This window comes from Bos grunniens, chromosome 18 (assembly GCF_055505025.1).
Source record: "Bos grunniens cultivar Pamir isolate PY7600 chromosome 18, Bosgru_T2T1.0, whole genome shotgun sequence".
Lineage (NCBI taxonomy): Eukaryota > Metazoa > Chordata > Mammalia > Artiodactyla > Bovidae > Bos > Bos grunniens.
Window position 1 is genome coordinate 44,261,450 of NC_141182.1, and position 17,992 is coordinate 44,279,441.

A 17,992-nucleotide genomic window follows, 5' to 3' on the forward strand; every position below is an offset into this window, starting at 1 on the left:
GCAGAGACAGACCCAAGAACTTCTCTGTCTACTGGGCCAATTGTGAGCCACAGGGACCCGGATTCCTGCCTGAACAGTGCGGGGGGTGGCTGCTGTCCCCTGGCTGTGGGTGATAGGGGTCCACACCAGGGTCCCCCCCTGGGCAGGAGCTGGGGAGTATCTCTCTCCGTGGCTTTTCTAAAGGTCCAGATACAGGAGACCCTGGCAGGAAGCTGGTGTCTCAGCCCCAGGTGGTGACCAGCCTTAGCCTCCTTGGACTTGAGAAGGTCAAAGGGATGCATATGAGTAAGGGTGGAGGGGTCCAGGGACTCTGCTTGGTCACGAGCAGTGACCGGGGCCCTGGGCCTCAGTGATGGGCCGTCTTTCTCCCCCACTGCTCCGTAGACCTGGCCTGATGGACGCCCAGTGTGGACAATGAGGGAAGAACGTGCCTCCCGCACCCGAGAGGTGACCCCGGAGCGAGCCCCGGATGTCCCCGCGAGCAGGAACGATGCGACTGGCTTGCATGTTCTCGTCCATCCTGCTGTTCGGAGCTGCAGGACTCCTTCTCTTCATCAGCCTGCAGGACCCCACGGAGCTCACCCCCCACCAGGCACCAGGTGAGCCCTTGCACTCGGCCCTGCTGCCTGCTTGACCTGGCTCTCCCGCCCGAAGTACAGGCCTCTGTGCTGCCATGGGGCCAAGGCAGAGGTTCCAGTCACCAGCCACAGTGTGGGGGCACTGTGGTCAGGCCACCAACCATGTGGTTCTGGCCTCTGACCTCTGACGTCTGGCCCGTGCACTCCTCTTGGGAAGAATGGCCAGGCTGCCCCTCTCTCATTCTGGTCGTTGCCTCTGGTGAAACTAAGATTTCAGGGTCCCACCACCTCTCGGGTCCTCTCCCACATGATCTGGGATATCAGAGGACAAGTGACTTCTCCCTGAGCCCAGGCCTCCCCAATGGGACTCTGATTCTCTGCCCAGCGCTGGGGACCTCTCAAATTCAGCCTCTTCAGCCTGGGCAAGAAAGTGGGGTGCCTCGGTGCCTCCCGGCTTTGTAAAGCTGAAGAGCCTCCTGCTGGCCTCCCCACCTACGGCCTCCCAGCCCACTGGACTTGCAGAGGTGGGGATGGCAGTGAGGGGAGAGCAGGAAGGATGGTCCTGGAGCCTCAGGGTGGACAGAAGGTAGAGAGGGACGCTCAGGCAAGGCCCCTCTGACTGAGACGTGGCCAAGTCCCAGACAGCACGGCCGAACTGGAGGGCCGCCAGTGTGGGGCCAAGGCCAGGAATCATTGGCATCACATGAAGGGATAGCACGGTTGCCAGGCCAAGCACCTGCGTTTACAACAGAGGTCCCAGAGGCCTTGTTAGGGGAGGGTCCTTGATGGCTGGACACCCCTGGGCTGCTGGACACAGACAGAAGGAAAGGGGCGCTGAGGCTGGAGGGTTAGGCAGAGGGATTCCCCACACCATCCCTGCCTACAGTGCACAGCCCAGGAGTGCGGGACACAGTGTTAGGGGGTCCCTGGCCCTGAGTGGGGAGGGCACAGGGCCCGCCACGGCTCACATGCTCAGGGCAGCCTGCACCCATGCTGAGCTCAGCCTGGGTGCCCGTAGGTGCCATATGGAAAGGCGAAAGGAGCAGGAGGCCAGAGCTAGGCCTGGCAGCTGCTGTTGGAGACCCTGGCGGGAGAGGCTGGTGAGTCGTTTGTCTCATCCCTGAGCATCAGCGAGAAGCAGCCCAGCGCCAGGCAGACCCCCTGGGGCTGGTGGTGAGTCACTGGTGCTGACTCACGCTTGGGCCCGACCCTCTACGGAGGTGGCTGTCAAAGATGTGTCTGGCTGCTTCCCAGCTTCGGAAGCAGAGACCCGTGACTGAGCCGGTCCCTCTGTGGAGGCTTTGCAGCTTCATGTGGGCCCCAGAGTGGCCAGCGACTCTGTGAGCAGCACCTAGCTCCGTGGGCCGCGCCACCCAGAGCACTCAGAGCTGTTCTCTGCAGTTGTGTGTTGTATGAGCGGGAGCGAGCTCCCGAAAAAGGCCTCTGGGCGCGGCTTGGGGATAACAGCGCCGTGTGTCCTCTGCACGTCTTGGTGTGCGCACGCGTGGTTGGGGCACACGTAGGCAGAGGGTTCTCATGTCCTGTGTCTGCTTTCTGTGGGACCAGCCTGGGAGAGAAGACTCGAGTGTGTCTGTGGTGTCCACTGGGGCCGGGTGCCCATCTGTGGTGTCTTCTGGGGACCGGTGTGATAGTCCTGAGTGGGGTCGCTGGCTGGTGACCTCGATATGTGCCCTGCCATGCTGCAGCAGCTGACGGCACAGAGACCTTGCCCCTTGTGTCGTGGATTCCTGTCCTCGCCAGCTGGCATGGCCTGCACAGCTACCCCGGTGCACACGTGTGGATTACCTCCATCACTGGTGGAGTGGGGGCCCAGCGGACAGTGAGGGTTTCTGGGGTGGGTGCACCCCACTCCAGTACTCTTGCCTGGAAAATCCCATGGACGGAGGAGCCTGGTAGGCTGCAGTCCATGGGGTCGCTGGGAGTCAGATATGACTGAGTGACTTCACTTTTCGCTTTCATGCATTGGAGAAGGCAATGGCAACCCACTCCAGTGTTCTTGCCTGGAGAATCCCAGGGATGGGTGAGCCTGGTGGGCTGCCATCTATGGGGTCGCACAGAGTCAGACACGACTGAAGTGACTTAGCATAGCATAGCATAGACTGGCAGGCGGGATGGCAGGAAGCTGAGGCCAGCCTCCCCCTGCAGCCGGGGATGGCAAGGACCTGGCAGACCCAGGTGTGGAGCTCGCTTGGGTTTTGAGCTCCCTTCTTCTGGCTGTAAATGGAGCCAGACCACCTGGGCGTAGCACCTGTACGTTCTACGTAAATCACCTCAAACGCAGTCATAAAACTTTAAGTAATGCTTACGTTACTCTCCCTGAGCAAAGTGTTCCTGACACAGGCTGTTTGTGTTGATTTGTTACTATTCATTTATTCTTCCCCTGTACTTCTCACGGCAGCCTAATTGTGATTCGGTACCAAGAAAGCAATATCAAAGTAATTTTCCACAACATTAGTTACAATTTTCTTCTGGTCTTTCAAGTGAAACAATCCCATCCTGTTGTCTTCTCTGTGCACATAAACCTTGATTACATTTATCTGTTGGAAACCAGTGCTTACAAAGTGTATGTATCCAGCTGCATGGGTGGTTTGGCCCCAAGAGTCCTAGACGAGTCAGAATTTCGGCCCTGGGAGATGTAGACGAGAGAGGCTGCCCTGTCATCCAGATTGGTCAAAGCGGTGGGGGCATCTGCAGAGGACATTCCCCACGGGCTCTTCTGGTCTTTTTTCCAGTAGCAGAAACTTTCCTGGGAATGCCGTCTGGGACCCGCTGTTGGTGGCGTTGGCCAAGGTGGGAGGGGGAGGGTGGTCAGGTGAAGATGCAGAAACAAGCTTGAAAAGGCGGACAGAGTCATTAGCTGTTTGTGGTCCCTTGGGGTTGGCGTGTCCTTCAGATTTCTCCCATGCAGCTACCAGCTCTTAAAAGCACCTGAACTTTTCAGAGACTAGTCAGCAAATCTCACCTGCTTTGTGCATTAAGTGCAATCCTGTGGGATTGCCAACTTCTGTAAACCAAACGCTATTTTCCAAAATGTTTGCTATATTTTAGATCAAACCTGTTGGAACATAAACCACTGCCGGTTAACCTACCTTCATTCTAAGATTAGGTGTTCTTGGGTATCAGAGAATCTACCTGTCCCACTGTTTTTCATGTCTCCAATATTGCCAGGCCCTGAGGCCTCCGGAAACTCACATCTTGACCCAGGAGACTACTCTTGCCCCTTCCCAAAGTGGAAGAGAGCCGACCAGAACTGGGACTAACACATCCCAACATGCTGGCCCTGGAGGTGCAGAGGGCACTCTCCATGTGTGTATGAGTGACCCGTCTTTATATACAGACTTGAATACAAGGCAGAACTTTGTATTATGGAGAGCGTGGGACACACAGAGAAGTGGATTAGAATAGTACAGTGAACCCCACGTCCCGAGCACCCAGCAGCCTCAACGGGGCCTCATCCACAGCCCCATACGCTTCTCTTTTCAAAGCATATATACTAGGGCCAATCAGTTCAGTCATAAGTATTTCTTTTTAAAAAGTGTCTTGGTTTAGTTTGGCCACACTGGGTCTTTGTTGCTGTTTGCAGGCTTTTTCCAGTTGTGGTGTGAGGACTTCTTACGCTGTGGCTTCTCGTGTCGCGGAGCACGTGCTCTAGGAGCATGGGCGTCGAGGTTTGACTCTCAGGCCCCAGAGCACGGGCTCAGTAGTTGTGGCTCACAGGCTTGGTTGCTCCACGGCATGTGGGATCATCCGGACCAGGGATCCTGTGTCCCCTCCATTGGCAAGGGGATTCTTATCCATTGTACCACGAGGGACATCCCCTAAATATTTCTTTTTAAAAATTTTCTTATTGGAGTACAGTTGATTGGCAGTGTTGTGTCAGTTTCCGCCGTACAGAAAAGTGGATCAGTTATGCGTATACCCACATCCACTCTTTCTCAGGTTCTTTTCCCATGTACGTCATTACAGAGTATTGAGTAGAGTTCCCTGTGCTACACAGTAGGTCCTTATTAGTTATCTATTTTATGTAAAGTAGTGTGTTTATGTTAATCCCAATTTATTCCCCTCCCCCGCTTCCCTGTATAACCATAAAGCCATAAATATTGCAATGTATTTCTTAGTAGAAAAGATAAGAATTCTTTCTTTTAACATTCAACAATTGTTTAATCTCATCAAATGTCCAGTGTTCACATTTCTAGTCATCCCACAAAGGTGATAAATATCTTTATTTCCGATTTGTTTTGTCAGTATCTGGATAAGGCTCACACATTACAACTGGTGGGCAAGTCGTTTAAGCTTCTCTCAGTTTCTAAGATGTCCTGCGTGCCTTTACTTCCCTCTTGCTATTTACTTGAGGAAACTGGGTCACAGGTTCTGTAAGTTTCCCACAGTTGGGATTTTTGCTGATCGTGCCTGTTTGGTATAGCTCAACATACCCTTCTGCCCCTTGTACTCCCTGTAAATTACGTAAATTTAGCAGTTGATCAGATATAGGTTTGTTTTCCCTTTTTTGGCAAGAATTCATATGTGGTCCTGTGTTCTTCTGTGGGGAGGAGTACATCTGCCCAGCTTTGAGTTATTGGTTAGCCACTGACCCTGTGGCTTCCTAAGTGGCTCAATGGTAAAAGAATTCGCCTGCTAATGCAAGAGACTCAAGAGACGCGGGTTCGATTCCTGGATCTGGAAGATCCCCTGGAGTAGGAAATGGCACCCCACTCCAGTATTCTTTCCTGGAAAATTCCATGGACAGAGGAGCCTGGCAGGCTACAGTCCGTGGGATCACCAAGAGTCAGACACGACCGAGTGACTAAGCACTCACGCACTCCGCCTACTCAGTGGCATCAGTGACCAGTTTCATGGAAGACAATTTTTCCACAGACCAGGGCAGGGGGATGGTTTCTGGATGCTTCAAGCCCCGGCTGATCTGACAGGAGGTGGAGCTCAGACAGTAATGTAAGCGATGAGAAGCAGCTGTAAATGCAGATGAAGCTTTGCTCTGTCTCCCACCGCTCACCTGCTGTACAGCCTGGTTCCTAACAGGCCACAGACAGAAACTGGTCAGTGGCCCAGAGGCTGGCGCCCCCCTGGCCTAGACCATCCAGTCGAGGCTGCACAATTCAATGTTCTTTTTGAAATTTATTTTTTAAATGGAAGTATAGTTGATTTGCCATGTTGTATTGATTATTGTTTTACAGCAAAATGAGTCAGTTATATACACATATACCTTCTTTTGTTTCATATTCTTTTCCATTACGGATTGTCATAGGATGCTGAATACAGTTCTCTGAACTATGCAGTCGGACCTCGTTGTTTATCCATTCTGTATATAAAAGCTTACAACTGCTAAACCCAGCCTCCTGCTTCATCCCTCCCCCACCTCCCTCTCCTGTGATGTTCTAATTGTACCATTTCTTCTCCATTCTTTTAAGTGGGATGGATTTTGTTTTAATGGGGTGAGGTGAGACATTGTTCGTGACCCATGAAGCCAAAATGAACAGTACATGGATTGGCTTATTTGTTGATACGTTTTCAAAAATGTGACCTTATGATAACAGATTCTGTTGCTAGCACACTACAGATAGTCGTGTTTTTTCTTTTTTTTAATGCTTGGTTTTTGTAGAGTGGATTATTATTTTTTTAAATGCTTGGTTTTTGTAGAGTGGATGTTTTATTAAAGAGGCCACCCCCACGTTTTAGTGAAGTGGCTCTTTGCTTTCCCAAAGCCGTGGAACTGTGGGTGGTGGGGATGCTGGGGACTGAGGCCAGTGCTGGGATGCTCAGGGAGGAAGGCAGCCACAGGGATGGCCCAGGGGGCCCTGCAGGTAGTCTCTGATGACTCAGTCCATAACCAGCCCTAGGATATTACTTCCGGGGCATCCAGGAATAATAATAGTAATAACAAAAGTATACCACATGCCAAGTCTTGTGCAAAGCCCTTTATGTGGTTTTATTTTCCCCTGTGGCTGTGCCTCCCAGCATGCAGGATCTTAGGAACCCATGCCCCCTGGGAGTGTGGACTCTTAACCGCTGGACCACCAGGGAAGTCCGCCTTTCCATGTTTGCGTGTGTGTTCCGTCACTAAGTCCTGTACGACACTTTGCCGCCCTGTGGACTGCAACACACCAGGTTTCCCTGTCCTTCACTATCTTTCGGAGTTTGCTCAAATTCATGTCCACTGAGTCAGTGATCCAACCATCCAACCGTCTCATCCTCTGCTGCCCGCTTCTTTTGCCTTCAGTCTTTCTCAGGATCAGAGTCTTTCCCAATGAGTCAGCTCTTTGTATCAGATGACCAAAGTATTGGAGCTTCAGCTTTTAGTGCATGTAATTCTTACAATAAATGAGGTCCCAAGGCTTACAGAGAGGACACAGACAACACTGATGGGGGCTAATGCTCCCAGTTGCTCACTGTGAGCTCAGCACTAAGACACACATCTGACATGTATTTAGTGCCCATTCAATACCTTTGGACCCCTTGAGTTAAACACTATTACACCATTTGACAGACAAGACTCCTGAGGTACGAGAGGTTACCTGCCATGCTGGGATTCATCCGTAGGGAGCCAAATGTTGCCCACAGCACCTGCTGCCTTCTCAACGCCAGTGATGCTTGCTCAGTCCGACCTGTCTGGGCCCAGAGCAGAGCGTGGATCAAGGACGCATGAGAAAATATGCGTGGGAAGAGCTCCCAGTGCATCAGGGGCTGGAGTGAGACCTAGGGACCCACACTCATGGCTGAAGGCTCAGGCAGGCTCCGGTTCTCATGAGCCCTTGGAGTGTCACAGGGGCCCAAGCCTTTGCTGCAGGCTCAGTCAGGGAGCCCTGGGGATTCTGAGGGTGCAGCAGCCATCAGAGAGCCCACTCCAGTGACTGCATGTTGTGAAACTGTGGACAGTAGCAGAGGAAGAGGCCTCAGGCGCGCAGAGAGCGGCTTGGAGGGGTGGAGTGGGGACAGAAGAGAGGGCGAAGCCTGGGGCAGGCAGGCAGGGACAGGAGAGGATGGTTCAGTGGCATCATAGGGTTGGGGCAGAGTTGGCAGCCACACGGATGGGAGGCTGAGAAGGGCAGCTGTCAGGGTTTCAAGGTGACTCTGGCTCAGGGTTTCTGGCATTGGTAGAGGGGAGCTGGGGTGCCACCCATCAAGGGAGACACTCCAGACAGGGAGTGGTTGGGGGAGGGGAGTAGAGACCACGTGTTCTATTTTGGGCAGATGGCCTCTGAGATGCTAGGCAGAGTGTATGGAGCCCTGTGTCTCCTCCACCCAGGGTTGCAGACTCACAGATCACAGGAACAGGTGAGAGGAGCAGAAAGCTCCCGCCCTGCCCCACTCCTCCTCCACTGCATCTCCTTTCACACAGGTCACACACTCGATCCTTCGCTGTCACACACCTGAGGGCAAAGTCCTGACTGGAGGAGTCAGGAGGGCTTCCTGGAGGAGGGGAGCTGTGGCTTGCTTGATTGCCTTCTCCAGGGCACAAGAGGTGACAAGACGCTGACCTTTGGCAGCAGCAGTGAAGAGCCCGGGGTGTCTCTCCCCAGTGCATGTTAAGTGTTTGTTGTTGTCCAGTCGCTCAGTCATGTCCAACCCTTTGCAACCCCTTGAACTTCAGCACACCAGGCTTCTCTGTCCTTCACTGTCTCCCTGAGTTTGCTCAAATTCATGTCCATTGAGTCAGTGATGCCACCCAGCCATCTTATCCTCTGTCGCCCCCTTCTCCTCCCACCCTCAGTCTTTCCCAGCATTAGGGTCTTTACCAAGGAGTCAGTTCTCCTCAGGTGGCCAAAGTATTGGAGCTTCAGCTTCAGCATCAGTCCTTCCAGTGAATATTCAGGGTTGATTTCCTTTAGGATTGACAGATGCTAAGTATGGTGCCCTATATCTCATAGGAACTGACAGAGCCAGAATTGACTCAGAAATCACCAGAACTTCTCCTTTGGTTCCCTGGAGCAGGGCTGTGTTGGCCAGAGAAAGTGTGGCTCTCACTGTTGGTTCCATGGTTACTGCCTGTGCCAATTCTGAAGGCTACAGAACAATCTCAGAGGATTTGTCTTGTTCCTGCAGTGACTGCCTGTGTTTGGGTGTGATCCTTTTAACTCTGAGATGCCACCAGGCCAAAGGCCATAGGAGTAACTGCTGAGTTGCTCTCAACAGCTCACCCATGTGAGGGTGATGGGATAACCAGAAGTGTGCTGGCCATCCTGACCCCTCTCCACTGCCAGAGGATGGGCAGCCTCTGGAGCCCGGGTGCCTAAGCCCACACTCCCTCCCTGGCCAGGGGAACCAGCCCTTCCAGTTTCCATGGTGCTGTCTGCTTTGCCCAGGCAGGTGGGTTTTATTGGAATCCTCTTGAGTCTGTCTCCTGAAACCCTTTCCTAACGGCATTGCGGAACAGCATATATATTTCCTACAACCCTTGCGAAGCTGACACCTCCTTGTTGTGACTGGGAATATCAGAAGTGACATGTAATTGCAATGATCCATCCTGTTAAGTAGCTGGCAATATATCATTGCAAAATCAGCACGGCTGGGACTCTCAGAACTCAGTGTTTCTAAACAATGCACCTGCAAGCGTGTGTGTTCAAACTCTCTTCACCAAATGCTGCCCGGGATTCACTAAGGTTGCCTCACTCGCCATACCTTGCCTCGCCTTTCTGCGACCACAGCGAAGGAAAATTAACTCTAGGTAAAACCAAAAAGAAGGGCTTCGCAGGTGGCACTAGTGGTAAAGAACCTGCCCGCCGATGCAGGAGACATCAGAGACGTGGGTTCAATCCCTGGGTTGGGAAGATCCCCTCCAGGAGGAAATGAAATCTTGCCTGGAGAATCCCATGGACAGAGGAGCCTGGCAGGCTACAGTCCATAGGGTTGCACAGAGTCAGACGCAATTCAAGTGACTTAGCACGCATACATGCAAAACCAAAAGCAAAATTAATGCTGGGTAACTGAGTTTTCAGTTCTCTGGAGGGCCTGCCCCATGACACAGAACGCAGTGGATTCTCAAAGTCAGAACTGCGGCCAGGATGCTTGTAGCAGTACTCCTTCCAAGTGTGGCCCTGGGGCTTCCTGTCCCCCTTTCCTCAACTTGAGTGGCTTTAGTGAGGGTTCCTTCTGGCGCCACAGGTCGGGCAATGAGCAAGATCAGCCTAGCTATCACTGTGCTGGCAGAGGGAAGAAAGCTGGTCGGGTCAATGTGGATAGTTGGAGGGTTGGGGACCAGGGGTGACCAGAGCCCGTGGCATGATGGCTGAGCCCCGCCTTGATGGAGTGGGAGCGTTGAGGCAGGGCCTGCACACTTTGGGGGCACCACTCACACTGCTCTGTGCTGATTCCAGGGTACAATTGATTTAAACGATGGTGTGACGGGCGCCCCCTGGAGCTGTGCAGAGAATAGTACTGATGAAGGGGCATGGGACCTCCATGGCAATCAGTGAGAGCCAGAAAAGGGAGGGGGATATGTCCGAACACATAGCCCTCAAGGGACTTCGCTGGTGGTCCAGTGGTTAAGACTGCCTTGCAATACAGGGGACACGGTTCAGTCCCTGGTCAGGGAACTGTGATCTCACATGCCATGGAGCCACTGAGGCCGAGCCACAGCTACTGAGCCCGAGTGCTCTAGAGCACCGATGAGGCAACTGTGGAGCCCATGCACCATAACAAAAGATCTTGCGTGATGCAACCAAGATCTCTCATGCTGAAACTAAGACCGAACACAGCCAAATAAATAAATTATTTTTTTTTAAAAGAAGAATCACGTGGCCTTCAAGTGTTGGCACCGGAGCCCAGAGGGGCTGATGGGCCCTGGGGGTGCCAGTTTTGGAGTCTTCTTTGAAGTCTGCTTTTGGGGGGAGCTTTGTGAGAGACCTAGCCCTCCCTCAGGGGTGCCCACCGTGAGCCCCTCTGCAGTAGGACTTTCTCTGCCCCCATCCCCTCTCCTGAGACACTGCCCCAGCCCCCAGGCCCCTGGCACCTGCCTCTCTGACGTGGCCCCATTTCCTGGGTTCCTCCCTCCCCACTGCGGAAGACAGCCTGGAGGTGTACCAGCTAGAGCCTCGCTTTTCCTTCGGTGCATTTAGAAGACGCTAAATGAAAAATAATGAGCGTGTAGGAACTAAATACAGGAATCACCTAATTAAATTAGGAAACAGACATCTTATCACTGTAATCTGAAAATTGATATTAATAGAAGATGGTCCCGGCATTGTTATGCTAAAGGTTCCTCAGGGTGGGGAAATTAAGAAGGAGAGCGGAACGGAAAATTGGGACAATCGTATCCAATAAGAGCAAGACTTATGTTTTAAAGGAACTAAAGTAAAATGCTAAAAATAGAATACAGGATCACTGTGAGGCTCTAATGAAGTAATGGACAAAGATAGCTTTGAAAACCACAGAGCTCTACACTCATGTACGATGATAATTTTTTAAATGAGACAATGTAATTAAGCTTCAGTGTGCATGAAGCCTAGTAATAGTTATCATTTACTGGCGCCAGGCACTGTCTAGGGTGCCTTTGCTTTATCTCCCTTCACCCAGTGAGATGCAGGCATCATTGTCCTGAACTTAGATTCAGAGAGGTTAGGTCAGTTGCCCAAAGTCCCGCAGCTAGAGTGGCAGAACCCAGATTCAAACGCAGCTTTGCCTGCTTGCAAAACCCTTCCTAGGCTCACTTTGCACTCCTTGCCCGTTGCCACTCGTTAACGGCACGGTCAGCAGTTCTTACATTTTCTGATGTCTTTCTGCCATCTTCTCAAAGGGCATTTCTTGCCAACACGCAGCAGATTTCTTTGGCAGCCTGACTCCCTGCCCAAGCCCCAGGGCTTCTCTGGCTTCTTGGTTAATACAGCCCACACAAAGACCCCTTCTGAAATTACAGTGCAGCAGGGAAACTGGGTCTCCCTTTGTGTCCCAGTCCAGGTGGAGCTGGACAGGGCTGAGTGACCTGAGCTGGGCTGGAGGTTCCGAGGCTCAAGCCTCCCCCGGAAGCCCGGGTTTCAGGTTGTGTCTCCACAGCAGCTGATTGTTCCACAGCCCCCAGGCCCCCACCTGGGAGGTGAATCAGGCTCTATTCCCCTGCAGTGTGAGTCACTACTCCGTGGGCCCAGAGCGGGGCTCAGGTGTGGGTTGACTCCTTTCCCATCTGCCCCGCCCAGAATGAATAGGAGGAACCCAGATAGGAGGAGGGGGGCTCAAGATCTGTGTGAGATGCCCTAGCAGTACACCTGGTCTGGGTCACTGCGGTGAGCTTACCTGGGCAGCCAGCAGTGGGGCATGCACCCCACACCTCCCCCACTCTGTGCCCATTCACCAACCAGGCATCTTCAGTGGCAGTGGGGTCACTTGACTTGACATCAGAGTCAACCCCACCCCCTGCAGCTCAGCCCAAGAGCTCTGTCAGGAAGAGCAGGAGGGCAGGGCAAGACCTCAGTCCCCAAGGCACAGGGCTCCAGGGGTGGCCTCGTGCCTGGCTTGTTTCCCTGCTCAGCCCCACTTGGTCTGCAGTCTCAGGGCGGTGGGAGGGGGCATGGGGAGGGGGCTCAGGACACAGTGACTTTCGCTGCTAGCATGGGGAAGGGCCAGGTCAGGTCCTAACACATGCTTATCCAGGCCCCACTAACCTTCCAGAAGTCCTAGGTTGCTAACGTGGGCGGCACAGAGGTGGTTCTGTGCCGCAACCTGATCCAAGGACAAGGGCTGTTGCTATGATTGTCGCCTTTCTCCATGTCACCGGGTGGTTCTTGTGTGTGTGTGTTTTTTTTTTCTCAACCCGGAAAAGGTCACGGTGGTAGTTATGACAACAGAAGTGCTGGAGGACGGTTCTGGAAGCCTCTGTGGGTCCGTGGTGCAGCAGGCCCATCAGGGATGCTCTGTGTGTGGGCTGAGACCTGAGTACCTCTGGCCAGGCTCTGTGGGGGCTCTCACCTGAACCCCAACTGCCTGCCAACTGCCTTTCCATTTATGGTGACATTTTTCATGTGGCTTTAGGGTCACTATGGGTGTCCTTCCCAAAATCTTTGCAGGAAGCTGGGGACTTAGGCAGATCTCATCTGAGTCAGAAGCTCATTGTTATGTATCTACTGATGTTTCCATTATAAAGCTTATCCCTCAGGATTTGTGGCTCTACAGTTTTAATTTTAAAGTTTAGTTGCTCAGTTTCTGACTCTTTGAGGCCCCATGGACCATAGCCCACCAGGTTCCTCTGTCCATGGGGTTTCCCAGGCAAGAATACTGGAGTGAGTTGCCATTCCCTTCACCAGGGGGTCTTCCCGACCCAGGGATCGAACTTGGGTCTCCCACACTGCAAGTGACCCACCAGGGAAACCGACAGTTTTAACTTGGATCATGGCAAAACTTGGTGGACAATTCTCTCACTTAAAATTTTCTATTTATATGGGGGAAAACAGCCGAACTTAAATGGGTTCCATTGCCCTCAACAGCTGCTGCTCCGATGCCCCTGCACAGCTGATTGGCTCCCAACAGAGAGGTGAGGAGCCCTGGGGGGAGGGGGTCTTCCCACGCTCCTGGTCTGGGGTACAGGCAGGAAACTGGGGGCTGCCTCTCCCTGAGCCCTACAGCCTGGCCACAGTGTTTCCCAACCCTCCTCAGAAGTGCTGAAGACTGACCACCTACAGAGGAGGCTGGCCCCATCCAAGCTCCCCACTCACCCCAGCTTGGGTGCCCCAAAGCAGGTCCCGCGTCGCTCAGTTGGTAAAGAATCTACCTGCAATGCTGGAGACCTGGGTTTGATTCCTGGGTCAGGAAGATCCCCTGGAGAAGGAAATGGCAAGCCACTCCAGTATTCTTGCCTGGAGAATCTTGTGGGCAGAGGAGCCTGGCGGGCTACAGTCCACAGGGTCACAAGCGTGGGACACAACTTAGCACTATTTTTCTTTCTTTAAAACAGGTCAAGGGCCCAGTCCCCAGCCAGTGACTCTCAGTCCAGGCAGTTCCCAGGGGGTTGGACCCAGGGGGTGATCTGTGAACCCCTCACCGCATTTTGCTCATATATCTCAATGTGCATAGGTCCCGGGAAGAAAAGGCAGCCTGGGAGGAGTCTGGGGTCCCCACCCCAGCTCCCCAAAGGCTAAAGCATCTGTGAGTGCTTTCCACCCCTTGCCCTCAGGGTCTGGGCGTGCCCAGGACAGAGGGAGCTAAGAAAGAGGAAGGGATGAGGGGGGATGTCAGTAAAAAATAGTGTGGGGTCACCAGGCCCATCAGAAAATGTCCCTGCATAGAGCTGCCAGGGAGACGACCAGGAGCGGGGTTGGGACAGATGGCTCCTGGCTCCTTGGGCAGGGCCGCTGCTCAGCTCCAGCCAAGAGTTCTGTGTGGGATGTGGGCCCAGGGTAGCCAGATCTTCCTTTTTATTCTTTCAAGGAAGCAAGACATCTGTAACATACAGTTATGTCATTTCTTCTGATTTATAAGTGGCTGCTCAAATTTTAGAAAGTGTTTTCAGAGTTAGTTGGTCACACTTGGCACCTCCTATTGGTCAGATGGGCTGGAAGGAGAGGGGCCGTCCACCGCCCCAACCTCCTCGGGGCTGAGACCTGCCCCCCCCCACCTTCCTTGTGCTACCCACCCCCACCATCACCCCCAGGACAGAGAGGTGGTAGGTCTCCTTGGTGGACAAGGAACTCATTAACTCTTTCCAGCCTTGGCAAGATTCCCTTCAAGCCAGTCCCAGGCAGAGTTTTCCAGCTGTCTGCTGATCAGTGGTGGCCTCCCGGAGCCCGAGGGACCCCTACCCAGCTTAGGGGCTCCACCAGATCACCCCTCACCATTCAGGCATGGGACCTGGGGTGGGACGCCCAGAAGGTGACTGATCTGCAGAAGTGTCAGGGAGTTAGAACCTGGGTGTTTGGGTCCCAAAGACACAGATCAAAGCAGTCAATCTTAAAGGAAATCAACCCTGAATATTCCTTGGAAGAACTGACGCTGAAGCTGAAGCTCCAACACTTTGGATGCAAAGACCCAACTCATTGGAAAAGACCCTGATGCTGAGAAAGATTGAGGGCAAGAAGAGAAGGGGGCGACAGAAGATGATGGTTGGATGGCGTCACTGATTCAATGGACATGAATTTGAGCAAACTCTGGGAGACAGTGAAGGACAGGGAAGCCTCGTGTGCTGCAGTTATGGGGTCACAAAGAGCTGGACATGACTTAGCGACTGAACAACAACTGACCGCCACTCAGAGCTGAGACGCACAAGTGTTGGAGGGCCAGCCGGGGTGCTGGCATATACTGCCATGCTGATGTGTGGAGTGCACTTCTTTCCTATGCGTTGCAGACATATTCTGATTTGTTCATAGATCTACTGGTGAAGGACAGAGACCTCTGTGAATGGGTGTGCGTGTCTGACTCTCGTTCACGGTCCTGTGTGGGAGTGTATATGTATGCAACCATGAGGTGTGTGTGTGTGCCTTGGGCTCGCAGCTCACATAGGGACCATTTCCCACTGAAGTTTGGGGCTGCCTCCTCGTTGTGCACACTGATAGTCGCACCTGCCACAAGCAGCGTGGGACACACACATCAGGGCCTGGGCTGGGGCAAGTGACTTGGGCACCGGGGCAGGAGTTGTCTGCAGGTTGTCACCACAGAAGTGGGTGAGAAATTAATTACCATTCCAGCAGGAACTCGGCAAACCAGTTATTGTAACCCCCTGCCTGCGACCGGAGCAGACCAAATAATGAAATTACATTCATAATATTTCAGGTTGAGTGATTGCTGCTTGAATTAGTTCCTTCCCAGAACCCAGCCAGAAGTAGCAGCAGTAATTAAAGGATTTTCTGGGCTAAACCAAGTCTGCTCATCAGGCACGTACAATATACAGGGCTTGCAAAATGTGTGCCAGCCTGCACCTGCCTGGGAATGGGGTGACAGTCAGTGAGGGCAGGAAGGCCACCGGTCAGAAGGAGGTGGGTTCTTACTGCAGGAGGTGCTTTTCCAGTTTCGTTCATTTATGTTAGAGATATCTATTGAGTCCCAGTATAGCCAGACACTGGGAATCTGCAGGGAATAGGGCCGTGAGGTCCCTGTGCTCATGGAACTCAGCAGCGAGTAGTGTGTGTGCACATGGTCAGTTGTGTCCGACCCTTTGAAACCCCCAGGGACTGTAGCCCGCCGGGCTTCTCTGTCCATGGAATGTTCCAGGAAAGAATACTGGAGTGGGTTGCCATTTCCTACTCCATGGCATCTTCCAAACCCAGGGATCAAACTCAAGTCTCTTGAATCTCCTGGCAGGAGGATTCTTTACCACTGCGCCACCTGGTAAGCCCCAGAAAGTAGGGTGATGGGGAATTCCTGGTGTCCACCCACCTCTTTCCAAAGCAGACTGGTCCCAGGAGTCCTGTGATGTTTAGAACTGCCCCTTCTTTCCACTTTAGGGCCCCAAATTAAGGTCTGAGGCTGACACCATGCTGGGGCTCCCTGCTCATCAGAGAAAGAGGAAGGAAGGGCATTGGCACTGCATGACCCCCCCCCCCACACACACACACCCGCTGTCCTGTGTCCTCGAGCGGGGGTGAGGGAACCAGATCCAACAGCAGGAGTCAGGTGGAGCTCACACCCAGGCTGGACCATCCCTCCCCAAAGCCAGTTCTTTGTTTCTTCCTTTTGCTTCCCTGAGATTAACACACAGCACTCCTCTGGGAGCAGAAAGTGCCAGAATCCCAAGAAAGCAAAGATCGGTAGCGTGACTGACAGAGCTGATGCACCCACCCACTCTGGGCAAAACAGAACCTACAACTTCCTTAAAACTCCAGAAGGAAAGTGAAATCCCAGGACCAGAAAGTGAGACGGATTAGCGAGAAGCAGTGAGCACCAGGGGACTCCTGCCACCAGGCCCGCGGCCAGAGCCTTTTTACACAAAACAGCTTTATTCGGGTATGATTTACATGCCATAAAATTCACCTGTTTTAAGTGCACACTTCAGTGATTTTTTAATAAATGTACAGAGCTGGGTAATCACCACAATCCAATTTTAGGGTATATTCATTGCCACCGCCCCCTCCCCAGATCTCTGCCATTTGCAGTCACTCCCCATTGCCTCAGGCATCCACTAATCTACTTTCTGTCTTTATAGATTTGCTCATAAATGTAATCATACAATATGTAGTCTTTTGCATCTGGCTTGTTTCACTTAGCATCATGTTTGTGATCACTTGTCATCACGTAGCCTGCATCGGTAGTTATCCCTCTTTATCGTTCAGCAGTATTCTGATCCATGGATTCTTGGTTTATCCACTCAGCAATCGATGGACACCTGGAATGCTTATACTTTTTGTCTGTTATGAATAATGTCACTATGAACATTCATATGCAAGTCTTCCTGTGAACATATGTTTTCGTTTCTCTTGGGTAGATGCTTGGGAGTAGAATTGCTAGATTGTTTAGTAGCTTTATGTTGAATTTTTAAAGAAACTGTTGCCAAAATGGCTACACTGTTTATGTTCCCGCCAATCATGTATGAGGGTTCCCATTTCTCCACATTCTCATCAACACTTGTTATTATCTGTCTTTTTCATTATAGGCATTCTAGTGAGTGTGAGGGTATCTCATTGTAAGTTTAATTTGCCTTCTCTAATGACTAATGCGATTCAGCATATTCTCTTCTGCTTATTAGTCATTTGAATATATTCTTTGGTGAAATATCTATTCAGATCTTTTGCCCATCTTTTAAATTGAGTTATTTGTCTTTTATGGAGTTGTTATTTTGTTTTGTAGATACAAGTACTTATTAGATTTGCAAATAATTTCTCCCATCTGTGGTTTGTGTTTTCATTTTCTTAATGGTGTCTTTTGAAGTACAAAGAGTTTTTAAATTTGAAGAAGTACATTTCTCTCTCTCTCTCTTTTTTTCTTTTATGGATCATTCTTTTGGCGTTGTATGTAAGAAATCTTTGCCTAGCTTAAAGTTATACAGATTTTCCACCTATGCTTTCCTTTTAAAGTTTTCCTGTTTCAGCTCTTCTGTCTATGTCTGTGATACATCTTGAGTTAATGTTTGTGTTTTATGTGAGGTTATGGTCTTTTTCTTCCCTGATGGCTCAGATGGTAAAGAACCTGCTTGCAATGTGGGAGATGCAAGAGACATGGGTTCCATCCCTGGGTCGGGAAGATCCTCTAGAGAAGGAACTGGCAACCCACTCCAGTATTCTTGCCTGGAAATCCCAGGGACAGAGGAGTCTGACAGTCCATGGGGTCACAAAGGGTCAGATAAGACTCAGCGACTAATGCACAGTGATCTTTTGCAGGTAGATATCCAGTTTCCTAGCAGTGCTTATTGAAAGCTATCTTGCCCCTCCCCACCGCCATTGAATTGCCTTGCTGCTTTGGTCAAAATAAATTGGCTTTAAATGTAAGGATTTGTTTCTGGTGTCTTAATTCTTTTCCACTGATCT

The 17,992-nt window shown here is 51.7% G+C and overlaps 1 protein-coding gene across 4 annotated transcripts in view; it reads left to right on the plus strand.

Annotated features, from left to right (window-relative positions):
* CHST8 (carbohydrate sulfotransferase 8) overlaps positions 1-17,992 on the plus strand; it is a 145,595-nt gene that overhangs the window by 71,256 nt on the left and 56,347 nt on the right. For 2 of the 4 annotated variants that reach the window (XM_086349630.1, XM_086349632.1), the window contains exon 2: positions 385-599. In XM_086349630.1, coding sequence (XP_086205756.1) covers positions 470-599 — 130 coding nt within the window. In that variant the 5' untranslated portion in view covers positions 385-469. Of the gene's footprint in view, positions 1-384; positions 600-17,992 lie in introns of those variants that run through there. The other 2 variants (XM_086349633.1, XM_086349634.1) reach the window with 1 other exon arrangement.